The following is a 19,265-nucleotide window of genomic DNA, read 5'->3' on the forward strand; positions in this document are numbered from 1 at the left end:
GGTGCCTTGGGAGCAAGAACCGTTGTTTTCGAGCAAAGCGGCGTGGCTCAGTGGAAAGAGCCCGGGCTTGGGAGTCAGAGGTCATGGGTTCGAATCCCGGCTCCGCCACTTCTCAGCTGTGTGACTGTGGGCGAGTCACTTCGCTTCTCTGGGCCTCAGTGACCGCGTCTGTAAAATGGGGATTAACTGCGAGCCTCACGTGGAACGACCCGATGCCCCTGCATCTCCCCCAGCGCTCAGAACGGTGCTCTGCACATAGTAAGCGCTTAACAAATACCAACATCATTACTATTAATCTCAAGTGTCGACTTGGGCGTCCAGACAGACGGGCCTCCACGGCTCTTGGGGGAGCTTTGAAGTTTAGCTACAAGACATACACATCAGGTGAAGACAAAAAAGCATTCGTTAAGAAGAAAACCGAAAAAAAAAACCACCGACTTACTGTTCATGGAAGTCCAACATTGGGGGTTCAAACCGGATGGGTCGGCAATTTCCCCGATATAGCGATACGCTGTAACGGGAAGAATAGGAAAGAAAAGATCAACGAGCCACCCCGAGAGAGGCCCATTTTCCGCATCCGTTCTCCGTTTAAGACCGACGGCCGGGGCTGAGCCTCCAACTAGCCGCTTATCGTCTCGTTCCCTTTCTCTTCCCACCCAAACCCGTCCATCTCCCCACCCCGGCCGCCCCGATTTTCCCATCCCCGTAGACGACGCCATCGTCCTTCCCCCTCTCACAAGCCCGTATCCTTGACTCCTCTCTCTCAGTCAGCCCACGTGCTAAGCGCTCGGAAGAGTACGATGCAACGGGGTCGGCAGACGCGGCCCCTGCTCACAAAGATTTTACGGCACAGAGGAGAGACACCGAAATAATAAATTACAGGTTCTGACTCCATGCTCTCCCCGGGGTTTTGTAAGCCGATTCGGCTTCTCTTGTCAGCTGTGTGACCGTGGGCGAGTCACGTCACTTCTCTGGGCCTCAGTTACCTCATCTGTCAAATGGGGATCAACTGTGAGCCTCACGTGGGACCACCTGATGACCCCGTTTCTCCCCCCGGCGCTTGGAACAGTGCTCGGCACGCGGTAAGCGCTTAACAGATACCAACGTTAATTACTATTATTCTCGCGTCCGGGGACCTGGATAATAACGATAATACCGAGGGTATCTGTTAAGCGCTTACTATGTGCCGAGCGCTGTTGTAAACCCTGGGATAGTTTACTCTGAACTTCTCGGAGCTGCTGTTTATGTACCTATCGATGGTGTAGATAATGCAACCAGCCTAACTTCCTCTAGAGCCACGTTGAACTTGTTTTGTGTCGCTCAAGGTAATCCTGGGCTACTTCCTAAATAGATCCATCACTGAGAAGCGACCCAGTGAAAACTGCATGGACCTGGGAGTCAGGTGGCCTGGGTTCCAATCCTGCCTTCACCGCTCGTCCGCTCTGTGAGCTCGGGCAAGTCACTTCGGTTCTCTGCAAAATGGGGATTTCAATCCCTGTTCCCCCTATTGAGACGGCGAGCCCCTTGCGTCGGGCTTAGTACAGTGTCGGCCACACAGCGAGCGCTGAAATACCGCAATTATTATTACAGAATCGATCCAGACTTTGCACTTTCCAGATGAGCTGCCCATCTGACTTGCCCCCGGGCCGCTAGGATTCCTGTTCCTCGCGAAAACTCTGGACTGGAGCGCGCTCCCTCCAGGATCCTGTTCGGTTGCACGGACCTCTGGGATTCGGGGACATTCCATAATGCCCAGAGAAGCAGCGTGGCTCGGCGGAAAGAGCCCGGGCCTGGGAGTCAAAGGTCGTGGGTTCGAACCCCGGCTCCTCCGCTTGTCGGCTCTGTGACTCCGGGCGAGTCACTTCACTTCTCTGTGCCTCAGTGACCTCATCTGGAAAACGGGGTTGAAGACCGTGAGCCCCACGTGGGACAACCTGATTACCTTGCGCCTCCCCCGGCGCTTAGAACGGTGCTTGGCACGTAGTAAGTGCTTAATAAATACCGTCATCCTCACTATTATTAGAGACAGCTTGCACGCTAAAGCCCTTCCCTCGCTCGTTAAGGGCGAAGTGAACGCCGCCGCCGCCGCCTCGGTCCTGGGCACAGAATCGCGCTCGGCTTATTCAGGCCTCAGCGTTTCTGGCTTTCAAAGAAGCCTCGGGTTCCTGATGTAATATTTGCTGCCCGGGGCCAATCGCTGTAGGTTTCTGATGAAATCCACTTCCTCTCGGCTCAAAGTGCAGAGACTAGAGCCACCCAGGCAGCGAAACTCGGATTTTAAATCGCTATCACGTTGGATTGACTGCTCCGGAGAGTTTTGAGAATTTTGAGAAATCCGGGCTACAGCACCCCACCCAGTAAAAGCATAAACACAACCGACGGATTGAGAATTCCTATCGGGGGAATTCTACCGAAGGAGGAAGAGGATGGGGTTTCGGAACCAAACGGTGGTGGGGCAAGACTTTTCCGGGTTTTTTTTTTTTATGATATTTGTTTCTATCAGACGGACACCGTACTAAGCGCTGGGGTAGACAGAAGCTCATCAGGTTGGACACAGTCCCGGTCCCACACGGGGCTCACGGCCTTAGTTCCCATTTCGCAGATGAGGTAACCGTGGTCGACAGAAGTGAAGCGCCTTGCCCCGGGTCACCCAGCAGACAAGGGGCGGAGCCGGGATTAGGATCCAGGTCCTCGATCCACTGAGCCAGGAGACTTCTGTGTGGTTGAGAGAAGAGAAGTCCCACCGGCATGAGGCTGGACAACTTGGTGGCGGTGTTTTAAGGGGCCGAAAGGTAACGGAAATCTGAGGTCATCGAGGACGCTAAAGCACAGCAGCTTAGCTGTTTTTATTTTAGAGAGGCGCAGCGTGGCTCAGTGGAAAGAGCGTGGGCTTTGGAGTCAGAGTTCATGGTTTCGAGTCCCGGCTCGGCCACTTGTCGGCCGTGTGACTTTGGGCGAGTCGCTCCGCTTCTCGGTGCCTCAGTTACCTCATCTGTAAAATGGGGATTAAGACAGTGCGCGCCCCCCCCGCATCTACCCCAGCGCCTAGAACAGTGCTCGGCACATAGTAAGCGCTCAACAGATACCGACATCATCATCGTCGTCATTTATAAAGTCCCTAAGTAAAATGAACGTAACCGATCCTCTCCGGCCTCTCCGGCTTATTTGTATCCCCGCCGGTCTCCCCCTTTAGACTGTAAACTCGCTGTTGTACTCTCCCAAGCGCGTAGTGTTCTGCATACGGTAAGTGCTCAATAAATACCACTGGTTAATTGATCGTTGGAAACTGCCTCTCTCCAGACGTCGCCGTTTGGAGAATCCGCTACACCAACCAAAGTCACTCTGCCTTTCGGGGGTTCTGCGTCCCGGCCACGCGTCCGCTCGACTGCCGGAAGGCATTCTTTAGCGATTTCGTTCATTTGTAGAAAAGGCTGGCCAGATTTCACGTGACACGAGCTACCCTCCCACGTGACATTTCTACACGGGAGAGAGAAGGTCAGAAAACCTACTCTCGGTGTGGCCTAGCGGACAGAGCCCAGGCCCGGAAGTCAGAAGCACCTGGGTTCGAATCCCGGCTCCGCCACTTATCTGTCGTGTGACCTCGGACAAGTCCCTTAATCTCTCTGTGTCCCAATTATCTCCCCTGCAAAACGCGGATGAAGACCGTGAGCCCCAAGTGGATGATGATAATAAGAACGTTGGTATCCGTCACGCACTTACTACGTGCAGAGCACTGTTCTAAGCGCCGGGGTAGATACAGGGGAATCGGGGCGTCCCACACGAGGCTCACAGCTAATCCTCATTTTACAGATGAGGGAACCCAGGCACCGAGAAGTTAAGTGACTTGCCCACAGTCACTCAGCTGACAAGCGGATCTGCGTCCGACCCCATCAGCTTCTAACCCAGTGCTCCGTACAGCGTCTGGTACCCAGTGAGCGCTCACGGACAGCGTTAAAAGACGACAGCCCACGCCACGACAGAATCGGACCGTACCCGGCCAGGGAACGGTCAGCCGCGGTTTAGTCGGCAGCGGCCGCTGGTGGACTGGTGCCAGTTGGAGTCTTTGCTAACTACAAACTGGACTTTGGATACGGAGAACCATTGGATTCCGCGTTCTCCCCCGCCCCGTACGCATTCCTCGGCGGCGGGGCAGGGCCCGTCCTTTCCGGTTCTCTCTCCGCCGCACCCCGCCTTTACCCTGGAACTCGGGGCCACGACCCTTCTCCTCTGCACCCACAACACACCCGGAGACCTGGAGGGTCAGGCCGGGCCCGGGACTGACGAGCGAACCCCGGCTCTCGCTGTACCTCCGTCTCGTCTATCTCGCCGCCGACCTCTCGCCTACCTCCTGGCCCGGGAACGCCCTCCCTCCTCCCATCAGACGGACGACCGCTCCCCCCGACTTTAAAGCCGTATCGAAGGCCCATCTCCTCCAAGAAGCCTTCCCTGACTAAACCCTCCTCTCCTCCCACTGCCTTCCGCGCCGCTCTTACTCGCTCCCGCATTCGTCCTCCCTCACGTCGCCACGGCACATATGGATAGATCTGCAATCCATTTGGCCGTTTAATAAGAACGTTGGTATCTGTTAAGCGCTCACTACGCGCACAGCACCGTTCTAAGCGCTGCGGGAGATACGGGGGAATGGGGTTGTCCCAGGTGAGGCTCACCGTCTTCATCTCCATTTTACAGACGAGCTGACTGGGGCACAGAGAAGTGACTCGCCCACTGTCACGCAGCTGACAAGTGGCAGAGACGGGATTCGAACCCATGACCTCGGGCCTCCCAAGCCCGGGCTCTTTCCACTGCTTCCCTGCGTGGCTATTTCTTTATATATTATTATTTAGATATTTATTTCTACTGACGTCTGTCTCCCCCCACCTCGAGGCTGCGAGGCAGTCAGTTTGGCGTTACACTGTACGGTCCCCAGAGCTCAGAGGAGCGCTCTGCACACAGTAAACGCTCAGTAAATACCACTGAATGAACGCAAAAGCCAAAACCCTGCCTCCGTACCCCAAACTAAAGGGAACGTACCCCTCCGCCCGCTTCCACCCTCTGTTCCTTCTTCCTAGTTGAGAGCGAACGGGCAAGCGGGAGAGACGCGTGCCTGCGGGAGACAAACCGGGGCTGAACGGAGAGAGAAGGAAGGTGGACGGAAAGACTTTATCCAAGTTGACCCGATGAGTCTACTCGTCTCGTCCCGTCGCTCGCCTCCCCCTTCTAGACTGCGAGCCCCTTGTTGGGTAGGGATCGTCTCTATCTGTTGCCCAACTGTACTTTCCAAGTGCTTAGTACAGTGCTCTGCACACGGTAAGCGCTCAAGAAATACAACCGAATGAATTAAGGGAAGCCTTCCGTGTCGAGAGCGGCGGGAGACGACGGGGAAAGAAAGGAGAGTCTCTTCGGAAAAACCCCACGAGTGGGGGAGGTGAATTATACTATGATAATGGTATTTTTGAAGCGCTTGCTCTGAGCCGAGCACCGTTCTAAGCGCTGCAGCAGATACAAGGTCATCAGGTTGCCCCACGCGGGGCGCGCCGGCTCGCTCCCCATCTTCCAGATGAGGTAACTGAGGCACAGAGAAGTGAGGTGGTTTGCCCAAGGCCACACGGCGGACGAGCGGCAGAGCCGGGATCGGAACCCACGAAGCCACGCTGCTTTTCGGCGGTGCGCGTGCGTGTTGCGCGTCCGCGCTGCGTTGTGCGCGAGTGTCTCCGTGTCGGGGAGTGAAGGCAGATTTGTCGGTAAGGCAGGGCAGGGTGCGGGCGGGAGCTGCTGCCAGGGAGACGGGAAAGATCTGCCTCTCCTCGGGTCGCCCAGCATAGCACCCTATCGTAGTCTTGAACTCTCATTCATTCATTCATTCATTCAACAGTATTTACTGAGCGCTTACTATGTGCACAGCCCTGTACTGAGCGCTCGGAACGAACAAGTCGGCAACAGATAGAGACGGTCCCCGCCGTCCGACGGGCTCACGGTCTAATCGGGGGGGACGGACGGACGGACGAGAACGATGGCCGTAAACAGAGTCGAGGGGAAGAACATTTGGTAAAAACCGACGGCGACTAAACAGAATCGAGGCGATACACCTCATTAACAAAATAAATAGGGTAACGAAAATATACACAGTCGAGCGGACGGGTAAGGGGCCGAGGGGAGGGGAAGGGAGAGGGGGAGGAGCGGAGGGAGATGGGGGGAAAAGAGGGTTAAGCTGCGGAGAGGTGGAGGGGGGGCGGGAGAGGATGTTGAGGGAGAAGGGGAGCTCGGTCTGGGAAGGCCTCTCGGAGGAGGTGAGTCTTAAGTAGGGTTTTGAAGAGGGGAAGAGAAGTAGCCTGGCGGAGGTGAGGAGGGAGGGCGTTCCGGGACCGCGGGAGGACGCGGCCCGGGGGTCGACGGCGGGAGGGGCGAGGCCGAGGGACGGCGAGGAGGCGGGCGGCGGAGGAGCGGGGCGTGCGGGGTGGCCGGGGGAAAGAGAGGAGGGAGGAGAGGTCTCTCCCCGAACGCTCCCGAGCGCTTAGTGCCGCGTTCCGCACACAGTAACCGCTCAACACGACAATGAACCAACGCTCGGTATCCGCGTCCCAGAGATCCTGAGGTAGCCGGTGATGGATGATGCCAAGAGACGCTCAAGAGACCAAAGCGGAGTTAGTTCTGTCAGACTCCTCCGCCCTTCTCAACGGGGCCTTAATCTAGTACTCCCTCCTTCCCCCTCAAAAAGAGAAAAAAGCAGTAACGCAGTGTGTTGCAGCGTGGCTCAGTGGAAGGACAACGGGCTTGGGAGTCAGAGGCCATGGGTTCGAATCCCAGATCTGCCACTTCTCAGCTGTGTCACTTTGAGCAAGTCACTTAACTTCTCTGTGCCTCAGTGACCTCATCTGTAAAATGGGGATTAAGACTGTGAGCCTCACGTGGGACAACCTGATTACCCTGTATCTCCCCCAGCGCTTACAACAGCGCTCCGCACATAGTAAGTGCTTAACAAATACCAACATTATTATTATTATTGGAATGCTAGGATACGCACGTCAAGACTCTTCTTCACTTCCCGGGCCACCGAGAATGCACAATTTGTGTTTCTCCCTTCTCCATCTCCAGCCCTGATTTCTCTCTTTCCCTGCCATCTTGCAATTCCTCCTGCCTTCGGGACATCTCTACCTCACTGTCCCGCGGACACTTCAAACCGAACGGAGCCCAGACCGAACTCATCTTCCCTCCCGGATCCCCTCCCGCCTCTCTCATCGCCGTAGACGCCACCACTGTACTCCCTAACTCACAGGCCCATAACCTCGGCATTGTACGCCCGACTCATTCGTTCATTCAATCGTATTTACTGAGCGCTTACCGTGTGCAGGGCTGTACTTGGAAAGTACAACTCGGCAACGGATAGAAACGATCCCTACCCAGCAACGGGCTCACAGTCTGGAAGCGGGGAGACAGACGACGAAATAAAACAGGTGAACAGGCATCGACAGCACATCGATACGAACAGACGCCCGTCTCTCCCTCCGCCCACATATTCGATATGTCACCAAATCCTGTCGGTTCTACCCCCCCAACGTCGCTAAAATCCGTCCTTTCCACTCCATCCTAACTACTGCCTCGTCGATCCGAGCGCGTACCCTACCCTGCCTCGATTACTGCGTCGGCCTCCTCGCCGACCTCGCGGCCTCCTGTCTCTCCCCACTCCGATCCACGCTTCACTCCGCCGCAAAGGGCATTTCTAAACAGAGACGGTCAGTCCACGCCTCCCCGCTCCTCAAGAACCTCCAATGGCTGCCCATCTCAGCGCCACTAACTCCTTACCACCGACTTTAATACAGTCCGTCGCCTCACTGTTCTCCTACTACAGCCCACCCACACCACTCCCCAAGCGCCATCTTACTCAACGCGCCCCGATCTTGTCTGTCGCGTGCTGCCGAGACAGATATCTAGCCCACGTCCTCCCCTTGGCCTGGAGTTACCTCCTCCGCCATATACGGCAGACCATCTTCAAAGCCTTATTAAGGTACCCATCTCCTCCACGCGACCTTTGCCGATTAAGCCCTCTTTTCCCCGGTTCCCTCTCCCTTCTGCGTCTTTGCGCTTCCATCTGCGACCTTTGGACATCTGATATCTGCCCCACCCCAAACCCCGCAGCGCTTCCGTCCATATCCTTAAATTACGTGTTATAAATGATTCATTTAGTCACGTTAATGTCCGTCTCCCTCTCTAGACTCTAAACTTGCTACGGGCAGGGACTGTGTCTGCTAATTGTTACACTGTTCTCTCTCAAGCGCTTAGTTCGGTGCTCTACACATAGTAAGTGCTCAATAAATACCACTGATTGAGGTAGGAGGGGGCAAGGTGATTGAGTGTTCTAAAGCAGACGGTGAGAAATCTACGTTAGCTGTGGTGGTGGATGGGCAACCACTGGAGGTTCTTGAGGGGGAGGAAAACACGGACCGAACGTTCGTGTAGAAAAATGATCCGGGCAGCAGAGTGAGGTATGGACTGGAGTGGGGAGGGGCGGGGAGGTCGGCAAGGAGGCCGATAGAGTAATTCAAGGATCGGGGAGGACACAAGCAAATCGGGTCCCACGCAGGGCTCCCGGTCTTAATCCCCTTTCTCCAGGTGGAGTAACTGAGGCCCAGAGAAGTGAAGTCACTTGCCCGAGGTCCCACGGCAGACAAGTGGCAGAGCTGGGATTAGAACCCATGACCCAGTTCCCTCCCCTACCAAATGGGGATTCAGGCCCTGTCCTCCCTCCTCCTCAGACTGTGAGCACCGTGTGGGACCTGACCATCTTCTACCTACCCCGGCATTCGGTACGGCGTCTGGCACGCAGTGAGCACTTAATCACAGTTATCACGACAATACCCAGTGGAGTGCACAGTCGCGGTGGATCAGTGAATTGTACTTTTTGAGCACTTACTGTGCGCACAGCACTATATTAAGCCCTTGGCAGAGTACGAGAGAGAGTTGGTCGACACGTTCCCCGCCCGCCTCTAGGGTACGGTCTAGCGGGGGGAGACAAGATGATGAAAAATTCCAGCTATAAAAATTCCAGCTTTACGATTAAACTACAGATGCATACATAAGTTACTGATGCATAAATAAGTTACGGGGACGTATAAATAAATTCCAGACGTACACGGAAGTTACGGATATACAGGGCAGCCTCTTGGAAGGTCAAGAGCATCAAATCTGTGGCTATGCCCAACTCCTGCTCCACGTGTGACGTTGGCCGCAGCAGGGGAAAAAATAAAATAAAAAGCCCTCCCTCCGCCCCCCCCCCCCCCATTCAGGAAGAGAGGAGCGCGGCTCGGCGGCCACTGAGACGATCGAAGCGACAGACGCAAACCCAACGCTTACCTTTTCTGTTGGTACGAACCGAGCCCAATGGGTGCTTCAGTCTGGAAAAACAAAAGACAAACAGCATAAACCATAAGGAGGCCCTTTAAATACTCGAAATGAGTCTCGGGAGAGATCTGAATGGTCTCAAGACCACGGGTTTTTAATGTCACATCCACATAAACTGTTACCTCGTCTGTAAAATGGGGGCTAAGACTCGGAGCTGGGCTGGGGGACGGGGACCGGGTCCAACCCCATTAGCTTCTCTTTAAAATGGTATTCGTTCAACGCTACTTGCCAGGCACCGTGTTAAGTGCCGGCGTAGACGCGAGCTAATCGGGATGGACACGGTCCACATCCCACGTGGGGCTCACTCGCCGTCTTAATCCCCACTGTAAAGATGAGGCAACCGAGGCCCAGAGAAGTGAAGCGACTTGCAAGGTCAGAAAGCCGACACGCGACAGAACTATGATTAGCACCCGCGACCTTCCGACTCCCAGGCCCGGGCTCCACCCGCTACGCCATGCTGCTTCTCTACCTTGTATTCATCCAGCCAATCGATCGATCGTATTTACTGAGCGCCTACTGTGTGCAGAGCACCGTTCAATCAATCGATCGTATTTATTGAGCACCTACCGGGTGCAGAGCACTGTACTAAGCCTTTGGGAAAGTACAATACAACAATAAACAAATTCCCTGCCCACGACGAGCTTACGGTCTAGAGGCGGGGAGAGTCAGACATTAATACAAATAAATGACAGTCGCGTACGTAAGCGCTGTGGGGCTGGGACGGGGCTAATCTGGGAAGGCTTCTTGGAGCTGTGCTTCCAGGAAAGCTTTTGGCGGGAAAGGGGATAAAATGTCTGTCAGATTTGAGGAGGGAGGGCACTCCGGGCCAGAGGCAGGACGCGGGCCAGGGGTGGGCAGCGAGACAGGCGAGACCGAGGCCCAGTGAGAAGGTTACTGGGAGCAAAGTGTGCGGGCTGGGATGTAAAGGTAGCGAGGTAGGAGGGGGCACGGCGGTGGCCTGCTCTAAAGCCAACGGTGAGGAGTTCTGGTTTGCGGCGGAGGTGGACGGGCAACCACTCGACTCTTTTCTGGAGCGGGGTGGCCGGTCCTGAACGTTTTCTGTAGAAAAATGATCTGGACAGCAGAGTGAGGCATGGACTGGAGAGGGGCCAGACAGGGGGCTGGGAGGTCAGCAAGGAGGCTGATATAGTAATCCAGGCGGGATAGGACGAATGATAGCTTGAACGGAGGGGAGAGGGAGGATTTTGATGATTTTGTGAAGGTGGAACCGACGGGTTTTAGTGATGGGCTGAATGTACGGGTTGAATGAGAGACGGGGGAGTCAAGGTTAATGTTTAGTACAGCGCCTGGCACCCAGTAAGCACCTAAATACAATTAAAAAAACCCTCTAGAGTTAGAAATTAACCTTCAGAAGAAGCAGCATGGCCTAGTCCCTTTAGCTTCCCTGTGCCTCAGTTACCTCACCTGTAAAACGGAGATTAAGATAGTGAGCCCCACGTGAGCCATGGACTGTGTCCAACCCGATTAGCTTGTATCTTATCCAGCAATTAGTAGAGTGCCCGGCACTGAGCGAGCACCTTACCACCAAAGATAGAAACAAATTTAAAACTCATTTGGAAGTCTCTGGATTTCAGCAAACCCTGGCTCGATCGAAGAGAAGGCAAGCGGCCCATCTGAACGGCCCCGCTTCGCCTAAGCCACAGTTCAGCAGAGGAGGAGGGAGAGGTGAGGCTCCAGTGAGAGCCCATTCTCAAAAGTAAAGATCGCCTCAAGTAGAGAACAGGCTAATAAACCCCGGTGAGGAGTACCGTGGCCTAACGGAAAGGGTCCGGGCGTCAGCGGACCTGGGTTCTAATTCCGGCTCTGCCGGTTGCTTGCCGCGTGACCGTGGGTAGGTCGCTTAACCGGCCTGAGCCTCAGTCTCCTCATCTGCCAAATGGGGATCCGACACCTAGTCTCTCTCCTGCTTGGGCTGTGAGACCCATGTGCGACAGGGACTGTATCCAACCCAGTTACCTTAGATCTATTCCGGCGCTTAGAACAAAGCTTGATATGCAATATGCTTAACGAAAGGGTGTGCGCGTACGTGGGTCTGCGGGGGGGAAGAGAAGACGACGCTACAGGCTGCACTAGGTATTTCAGTCTTTCCCCCCGCCAACTCCTAATTCGTAGGTGGCACGGTTTGAGAGCGAGATTTACCGTCTACGGTGAGGCCGAAAAGCCTAGCGTGACATTCCCTTCCACGCTAACCACAAAGTCCTCGAAAATCATTTCCCATTTTCGGAAAGACTGCAAAAACGGTTTAAGTCTTCGCTTACTGTATATTTAAACTTACTCCCTTCCCCTCCTGCCGGCTACAGCGAGGAGCCTCCCTTTCCTAAGCTAAACCAAACCCCGGTGGAGAATTTTTTTTTATTATGATTAAACGGTATTTGTGAAGCACTTACTAGGTGCTGGGCACTGTACTAAGCGCTGGGGCAGACGCAAGCTAATCAGGTTGGACACAGTCCGTGGCCCGCGTGGGGCTCACAGTCTCAATCCCCATTTTACAGATGAGGTCGCTGAGGCACAGAGAGGTTAAGTGACTCGTCCGAGGTCACAGAGCAAATGGCGGGGCCAGGATTAGAACCCAGGTCCTCTCCCCATACCCAGGTTCTTTCCACTAGGCCACCCTGCTCCTCTATTTTCCGCAAAGGAGATAATGGTAAGGACCAAAGCAACTCTGTCCGATGCATAGAGACAGTGCAATATCAACAGTAAACACACATTCGTTCAGTCGTATTTATTGAGCGCTTACTGCGTGCGGAACACTGTTCTAAGCGCTTGGAAAGTACAATTCGGCAACCTAACGGAGACAAACCCTACCCAACAACGGGTTCGCTTTCCCTACCCATGAATGAATGGAGGGATTACAGCTTAAACAGTCAATCGTCCTTGAGCGTTTACTGCGTGCAGAACGCTGCACTGAGGGATTCGGAGAATACGATATAACAGAGATGGGAGACGCGTTCCCCGCCCTCGACAAGCTGACAGTCTGGAACAGTTGCCGGGATCTCCTCTCTCCTCTTCTGAATGCCTTTTTATATATCCTTAGTTTTCAAAGGGAAAACGAAACAGACAAAAACAAAAAAACAAACCCAAAAACGTGGGGAATCAGACTCAAACGTTGTTGACCCTCCCCGCCCAAGTGGATCAAAGTAACGACAGTAGCTCTCTGTGCGAACACACCGTGCCTCAAGATTCTGGATCCCCGGGGGAGGAGATGGTGTCTTAGTTCCACGCTATTAAAACTTGCGGGCCGGGGACCGTGTCCAACCTTCCACTCGGTCGGACTCGTTAAGCGCTTACTGTGTGCGGAGCACTGTACTGAGCACTTGGGAAAGTGCAATATCTTGTACCTAACCCGACGCAGTGCCTGGCACATGGCGCTTAACAAATATCACAATTATCGTTATTATAAGTGCCGTGAGTTGAACTGGATAGTCGTAAATTTTCAATTGATTTTGTTCTCTGTGGGCAGTTGGAATCTTTACCCGCCCCCTGCCCCCCCCCAAATTTTCCCACCAAGTTCCTGCTCATATTCCCCCATCTTCTTGGCTTTCACCCAGCCCCCAAAGAAGGGCAGTAAAGAAAACTTAATATTCTGAAAATTTCGGTTAAGATCATCTGGGGGGAACCTGGGGAAATGGTAACAGAAGGGGAAACGCAAGTCTCTGATATCAAGACCCACCAATGGGCAGGGAATGTGCCTGTTTGTTATACTGTACTCCCCCCAAACACTCAGTACAGCACTCGAATACGATGGACTGACAGAGTGAAATGAACTTCGCGAGGCCTCTCGGCTCCTTCTGATCGATTCTAATTAAAGTGATCACGGCGTGAGAAGCAGCGTGGCGTAGCAGGGACAGAGCACGGGCCTGGGAGTCAGAAGGTCACGGGTTCTAATCCCGGCTCCGCCACTTGTCCGCTCTGCGACCCTGGGCACGTCACTTTATTTCTCCGTGCCTCAGTTACCTCATCGGTTAAAACGGGGATTGAGACTGAGTCCCGCGCGGGACAGGGACCGTGTCCAACCTGATTTGCTTGTAGCCACGCCAGTGCTTAGAACAGTGCCCGGCACAAAGTAAGCGCCTAACAAATTCCGTAAAATGCAAACGCATATCTGCACGCCTAGGCTTCTGGAACCTGCTCTGAGACAAGATTTTTTTTTTTTTAACGCATACTGGTTCTCTTTGCCAACTGTGGTTTTTTTTCCTCCCGTGACTTTGGGCGACCCCCCCCCGACACCCACCGCTCTTCAAATTCTACACAGTAACTGGGCAATCAACGGCAGAGTTCCGCACACAGACGAGGTTTCCCACGGCCATCCACAATACCGTCCATCATTTCAGTTGTCTGGGATGGTTACGGAATCAGTACGGGGGCGGTTTCGTGCCCGGTTAAAGTTCAATTGTACTTATTTCCCTGTGAAATGCTGATAAACTAACCACACAAACTGTCCAGAGCGCTGGCTATGACAGCACCGACGTTACGGTATCAATAGTTAAATTCAAGTAATTGTGCTTGCTCGCTGAACTGCAGCTTAACAAATAGGCTTCGAATGTGGCGGTTGCTTTTTTTTGGGGGGGGGGGGGGGGGGTGAAATTTCTGAAATTTCACTCAGCAAAAAGGAAGCCAGAATCCCTAACTCCCTTTCTCTCACAAGATTTTAGCGTTGACGATCTTGGTTCTGCCAACCGCAAGGACCTGGGAGAACGAAAAGCTCTGTCTACATGTTCAACGGTTCGTCCCGTAACTGCTTAAGGTCAGCGGTCCTCCGGAAACTAACTACTCAAGTGCTCCGGTGTCGGAGAGATGGACAGAGAGATGTGTTTTTAGCCAAAGCAGCCAAGCCACTGCATTCACAGGATACTGATTCATCGGCGAGAGAGATAAGATGCTATGGTTTTATGGTTCTCAGGCCAACTACAAGTTCACAATCCAGGATTCACCAGTCTAAAGGTTAAGATATGAGACAGCTACACCTAAACGACACCTTTGGTTCACTATTCAAAGACATATCATCGCCAGACGCTCTAAAAGGTTGCTTTTCTAAATCGCATTTGCAGTCGTGGAAAAAAAAAAAAATAGAGACGTTTAGCCTTGTTTCTCCTGCTACATCTCCATGCGGTCTGGAGAAACATTTTAGACCATCACGACGGGAACAACAAAACCTAATATTGCACGATGGTCCATCCTGCAGGATCGGTTATCGCCAAACCCCCAGAACGTGGATAGGATGTGTTTTAGACCTCTGAAAATGTGCTGATGACCGAATCATTTGCCGTGTCTAAATACTGGACGAGCTGAGCCCCGTTGTATTACAACAGATAGGAGCCTTCCGGGTAAAAGCTCCAAGTTCGAGAGACAAAACCCTCACAGAAAATTGGAATATTACAGGAAAGGGAAGGGCTCCATCCCGGACCCACGGTGACTTTTCTGGAGCTGTTTCAAATAAAAGAATTCGGATCGTGAGGTGGAAACGCAGCGAGGCAAGGAGGAGAACCTACCTTAGTCTAGCCTTTGAAAGGACTTTAGTATGAAAAAGGCAGTTAATATCCCTGCAGAAAAAAAATGCAAAACCTCAGGTGATCTTTTTACCGTTAAGGCTAACTTTCCAAGAGTTCCAGGGGCATGTTTTAGTGCTCGACAAACAGAAACAATCAGGTGACGGCTCGATCCGCACTACGCTTCCGCAGAGGCTAAGATTAATACACGTCCTTAAGCTCTCTCCATTTACGCAGAAGGCTCCGCACCCCCACGGCCTAACGCCAAATTAAATTCAACCTCCCACAGCAGAGCACACGGGAGGGGAAACAGTTCAAAAGGGGAATAAGTCGGTTCACTCGTCAGAGCCCCTGAGAGGAAATCCCCCATCTCCACCGCTTTACCTGTAATAGACCGCCATCGTCAAAACGCAGCACTTCCATCAGGTTCTCCGACTGGACGAACGCTGTGAAGGAACGCAAAAATCAAAGTCACCGGACGGAAGGATGTGGTTTTCCGTGAGGCCTGCCGTCACGGGAACGCAAGAATCAGACGCGCCGTTAAGTGACGCTTGGGTTCCACGGCCCGACCTGAAGACGAGGCTGAACTTGGGGGTCGCTGGCTGATCTGAAGTGCCTAAATACGTTAAGGTGAAATACGAGCTTCACTTCGCGCTCCTCGACCCGAGAACTGACACCGTCACCTCCACTTTGCTACCTGTCTGCTGTGTGGCCTTGGGCAAGTCACCTCACTTCTCTGGGCCTCAGTGACTTCATCTGTCAAATGGGGATTAAGACCGGGAGCCCCGTGTGGGACAGGACCGCGTCCAACCCCATCTGCCCGGATTCACCCCGGTGGTTTAGCACGGTGCCTGGCACGCAGGAAAGGCTTACTGTCATCATCGTCGAGTCAGACGCTGGTCTCGAGATCGGCCAGAGCCCCCCTGCCCACCCCGCCCGGTACGACTCATAGGACTCCCCCCCTTCCGGGCTCAGCGGAAAGAGCCCGGGCTTGGGAGTGAGAGATCATGGGTTCGAATCCCAGATCTGCCACTCGTCAGCTGTGTGACTGTGGGCAGGTCACTTCTCTGGGCCTCAGTTACCTCAGCTGTAAGATGGGGGTTAACTGTGAGCCTCACGTGGGACAGCCTGATTCCCCTGTATCTCCCCCAGCGCTTAGAACAGTGCTCTGCACATACTAAGCGCTTAACAAATACCAACATTATTATTATCACTATTCTTTCAAGTCAGCGGGGCTCCCGCAATCCCCTTGTCGCACGCTTGTTCTGACGGCAGCTCCAACTGCACTTATTGGGCCCCGCAGACGACAGAGGGGAAGTAAAACCGCCCCACTGGACCCGAGCACGCTGGCACGGGGGAGTCCATCCTGTCGCCCCCGCCCTCTTCCTCCCCCACCTCCCGCCCCCCGACCCAGAAGAAACCTCAGCTCGCAGAGCCCAGCCTGGTTGCTTCGGATGCCTTTCTACTTGTCTTGTTGTCCCCCTTCTAGACTGTGAGCCCGTTGTGGGCAGGGACTGTCTCTACCTGTTGCCGAATTGTACTTTCCAAGCGCTTAGTACAGTGCTCTGCACACAGTGAGGCCTCAATAAATACGAGGGAATGGATGAACGTCCCAGACAGGTCCACGACCAACAACCCCCGCATCCCGCCGTTCCGGGGGCCGAGTGCGGGCTGACCCCTCCCTGCCCTTCGGCCACATTTACAGAAAGGGGAAGAGACGGAAAGAGAAGGTCGCCCTCCCGCTTTCTTCTACTGGCTGCCCGGGCCCCGGCGCCGACGGCGGAGAAGCAGCTCCCGGAGGGCAAGGATCGGGCGTCCGGCAGCCCCACCGGACTCTCCCAACGGCCCGACGCCTCCCGACGACCGGGAGCGGTGGGGTCGGGGTGGCCGCGGGGCCGGGGCGGGAGGAAGGCCCGGCAGAGGTGCCGCGACGAGACCCGGACCCCCCCCGGTTTGCGGCCGGCCCGTGTCCGCCGCGGGACACTTGGGGCCTCTGGAGCTCCGGCCGCCGTCTGCTACCTCCTTCCGTTTGGGCTCCGGGGGCCGCGCCCGTGCTTCCGGCCATCTACCGCGTCCAACCCAATCCGCCCTAGCGCTCAGGGCAGTGCCCGGCACACGGTAAGCGCCCAACACACACCGCGATTGTCATCAGACGAATCCAGCCGCTCCAAAGCGGCAGGGACGGCTGGATCCGCGAGCTTCTCCCGAGGGCCTTGTCGGAGGGGGCCCTTTCCGACCCCAGGGTTACCGGGCGGGGTCGGCGGAGGGGCGCCCACCTCGCGCAGCGGGCGTCGCGCTCCGAGGGGTGCTTCCGCCCGAAAGCGACCCCTCCGTCGATGGTATTTAGGGAGCGCTTACTGCGCGCGGAGGACCGTACGAAGCGCTTGGGAGCGTACGACGGAGCAGAGGAGGCCGACGTGTTCCCTGCCCGGAACGAGCTTACGGTCCGGAGGAAAGAAACCCCCACCCGGCAGGGAAACGGCCAGGCCCATTTTCCGGAACGCCGCGCTGACGACCGGTCGCGGGGCAAGGGAATCAAGCTCTCCTCTGCCCCCATTCCCTCCTTCTCCTCAGCCCTACAAATCAGTCGATCAATCCCATGGTATTGATTTACTGATCCACCGTACTAAGCGCTTGGGGCGATACAACCGTTCAACTCCAGCCAACCTCGACTTAACTGACGCTCTCCTCCGGTGATTCTCCTCCTCTCTCTCTGAACCGCCGTCTCTCAGCGGCTCAGCGTGGCTCAGCGGAAAGAGCCCGGGCTTGGCAGTCAGAGGCCGTGGGTTCGAATCCCAGCTCCGCCACTTATCGGCGGCGTGACTCTGGGCGAGTCACTTCTCTGTGCCTCAGTTACCTCATCTGGAAACTGGGGATTAAGACTGTGAGCCCCACGTGGGGCAACCCGATTACCCTCTATCTACCCAGCGCTTAGAACAGTGCGTGGCACGTAGAAAGTGCTTAACGAATACCAAAATTATCATCATCTTGCTGGCTCTTCCTCTGAAAGCGGGGGGCCCTCGAGCCTCCGTTCTGGGTCCCCTTCCATTCTCCATCCACACCCCCTCTCTCGGAGAGCTCACTCGCTCCCACGGCTTCAACTACCATCTCTAGGAGGACGATTACATCTCCATCTCCTGCCCCGATCTCTCCTCCTCTGGAGTCTCACATTTCCTCCCGACTTCAGGACACCTCTACCTCCCTGACGTCCCCCGGCAGCTCAAACCTAACGTACCCAAAACGGAGCTCCGTGTCGTCCCACTCAAACCCTGTCCTCCCCATCGCCGCAGTCGGTACCACCATCCTCCCTGACTCACAGGACCGTAACCCCGGCGTCGCCCGCAAGTCACCTCTCTCGACCGTACCGATTATTAAACGGCACCAGATCCCGTGGGTTCCGGGGTCACAACACTGCTAAAATCCGCACTAGCCTCTCCGTCCGAGCGCTTATTCTACCCTGTCTTGTCTACTACGAACTGCCTCCTCGCTGACCTCCCAGCCCGTCTCTCCCCGCGCCAATCCGCCTTACGCTCGGCTGCCTGCATCGTCTTTCTACGGGTACTTCCGGTCCACGTCCCCCGACTCCGCGAGAACCGCCACCGGCTGCCCACCCGCCTCCGCAGAGAGAAACTCCTCACTCTCGGCTTTCAAGCAGTCGGCTCGCCCCCTCCTACCTCGCCTCAGGGATCCGCTACTCCGGCCGAGCTCGCGCCTTCGGGCCTCTGGCACCGGCTCACCCTCGGTGCCCCGATCTCATCTATCTACGGGATGTTTACGTCGTCCTCTTCCGAGGGCCCGGCTCGGCGCTCGGCACACACGGAGCCCTCGGTCGCCGAGCCCTTTCCCCCGTCCTTCCCCTGGCCCGTACTCCCTCCCCCTCCGTATCCGCGAGACCCCCCGCTTTCGAAGCATTGAGATCCCACCTCCTCCAAGAGGCCCTCCCCGATTAAGCCCTCTTTTCCCCGGCTCCCCTCCCCCCCCCCCCGTGTCATCTGTGAACTTGGATCTGTGACCTTTGGGCATCTGGTATCTGCTCCACCCTCAACCCCACGGCACTTATCTCTAAATAACACAGAATGACTTATTTGTATTAATGATCGTCTCCCCCTCGAGACGGTAAGTTCGTCTTCCAGTTCTGCTCTCCCAAGCGGGTAGTACGGTGCTCTGCACAAAGTAAGCACTAGACTGTGATCTCACTGTGGGCTGTAAGCCCGTCAGTGGGCAGCGACTGTCTCCATCTGTTGCCGAACTGTCCGTTCCAAGCGCTGAGTACAGTGCTCTGCACATAGTAAGCGCTCAATAAATACTACTGAATGAATGAATGTCCCCCTTTATTGCCGTATTGAACTTTCCCAAGCGCTC

The 19,265-nt window shown here is 55.1% G+C and overlaps 1 protein-coding gene across 3 annotated transcripts in view; it reads right to left on the minus strand.

The window, feature by feature from the left end:
* TMEM131 (transmembrane protein 131) overlaps positions 1–19,265 on the minus strand; it is a 90,649-nt gene that overhangs the window by 62,970 nt on the left and 8,414 nt on the right. For 2 of the 3 annotated variants that reach the window (XM_029083210.2, XM_029083209.2), the window contains exons 2-4: positions 15,288–15,349; positions 9,349–9,389; positions 443–511 (exon numbers count right to left, since the gene is read on the minus strand). In XM_029083210.2, the coding sequence (XP_028939043.1) occupies positions 443–511; positions 9,349–9,389; positions 15,288–15,349 (172 nt within the window). Of the gene's footprint in view, positions 1–442; positions 512–9,348; positions 9,390–14,906; positions 14,958–15,287; positions 15,350–19,265 lie in introns of those variants that run through there. The other variant, XM_029083211.2, reaches the window with a different exon arrangement.

Source organism: Ornithorhynchus anatinus, chromosome 18 (assembly GCF_004115215.2).
Source record: "Ornithorhynchus anatinus isolate Pmale09 chromosome 18, mOrnAna1.pri.v4, whole genome shotgun sequence".
NCBI classification, from domain to species: Eukaryota; Metazoa; Chordata; class Mammalia; order Monotremata; family Ornithorhynchidae; genus Ornithorhynchus; species Ornithorhynchus anatinus.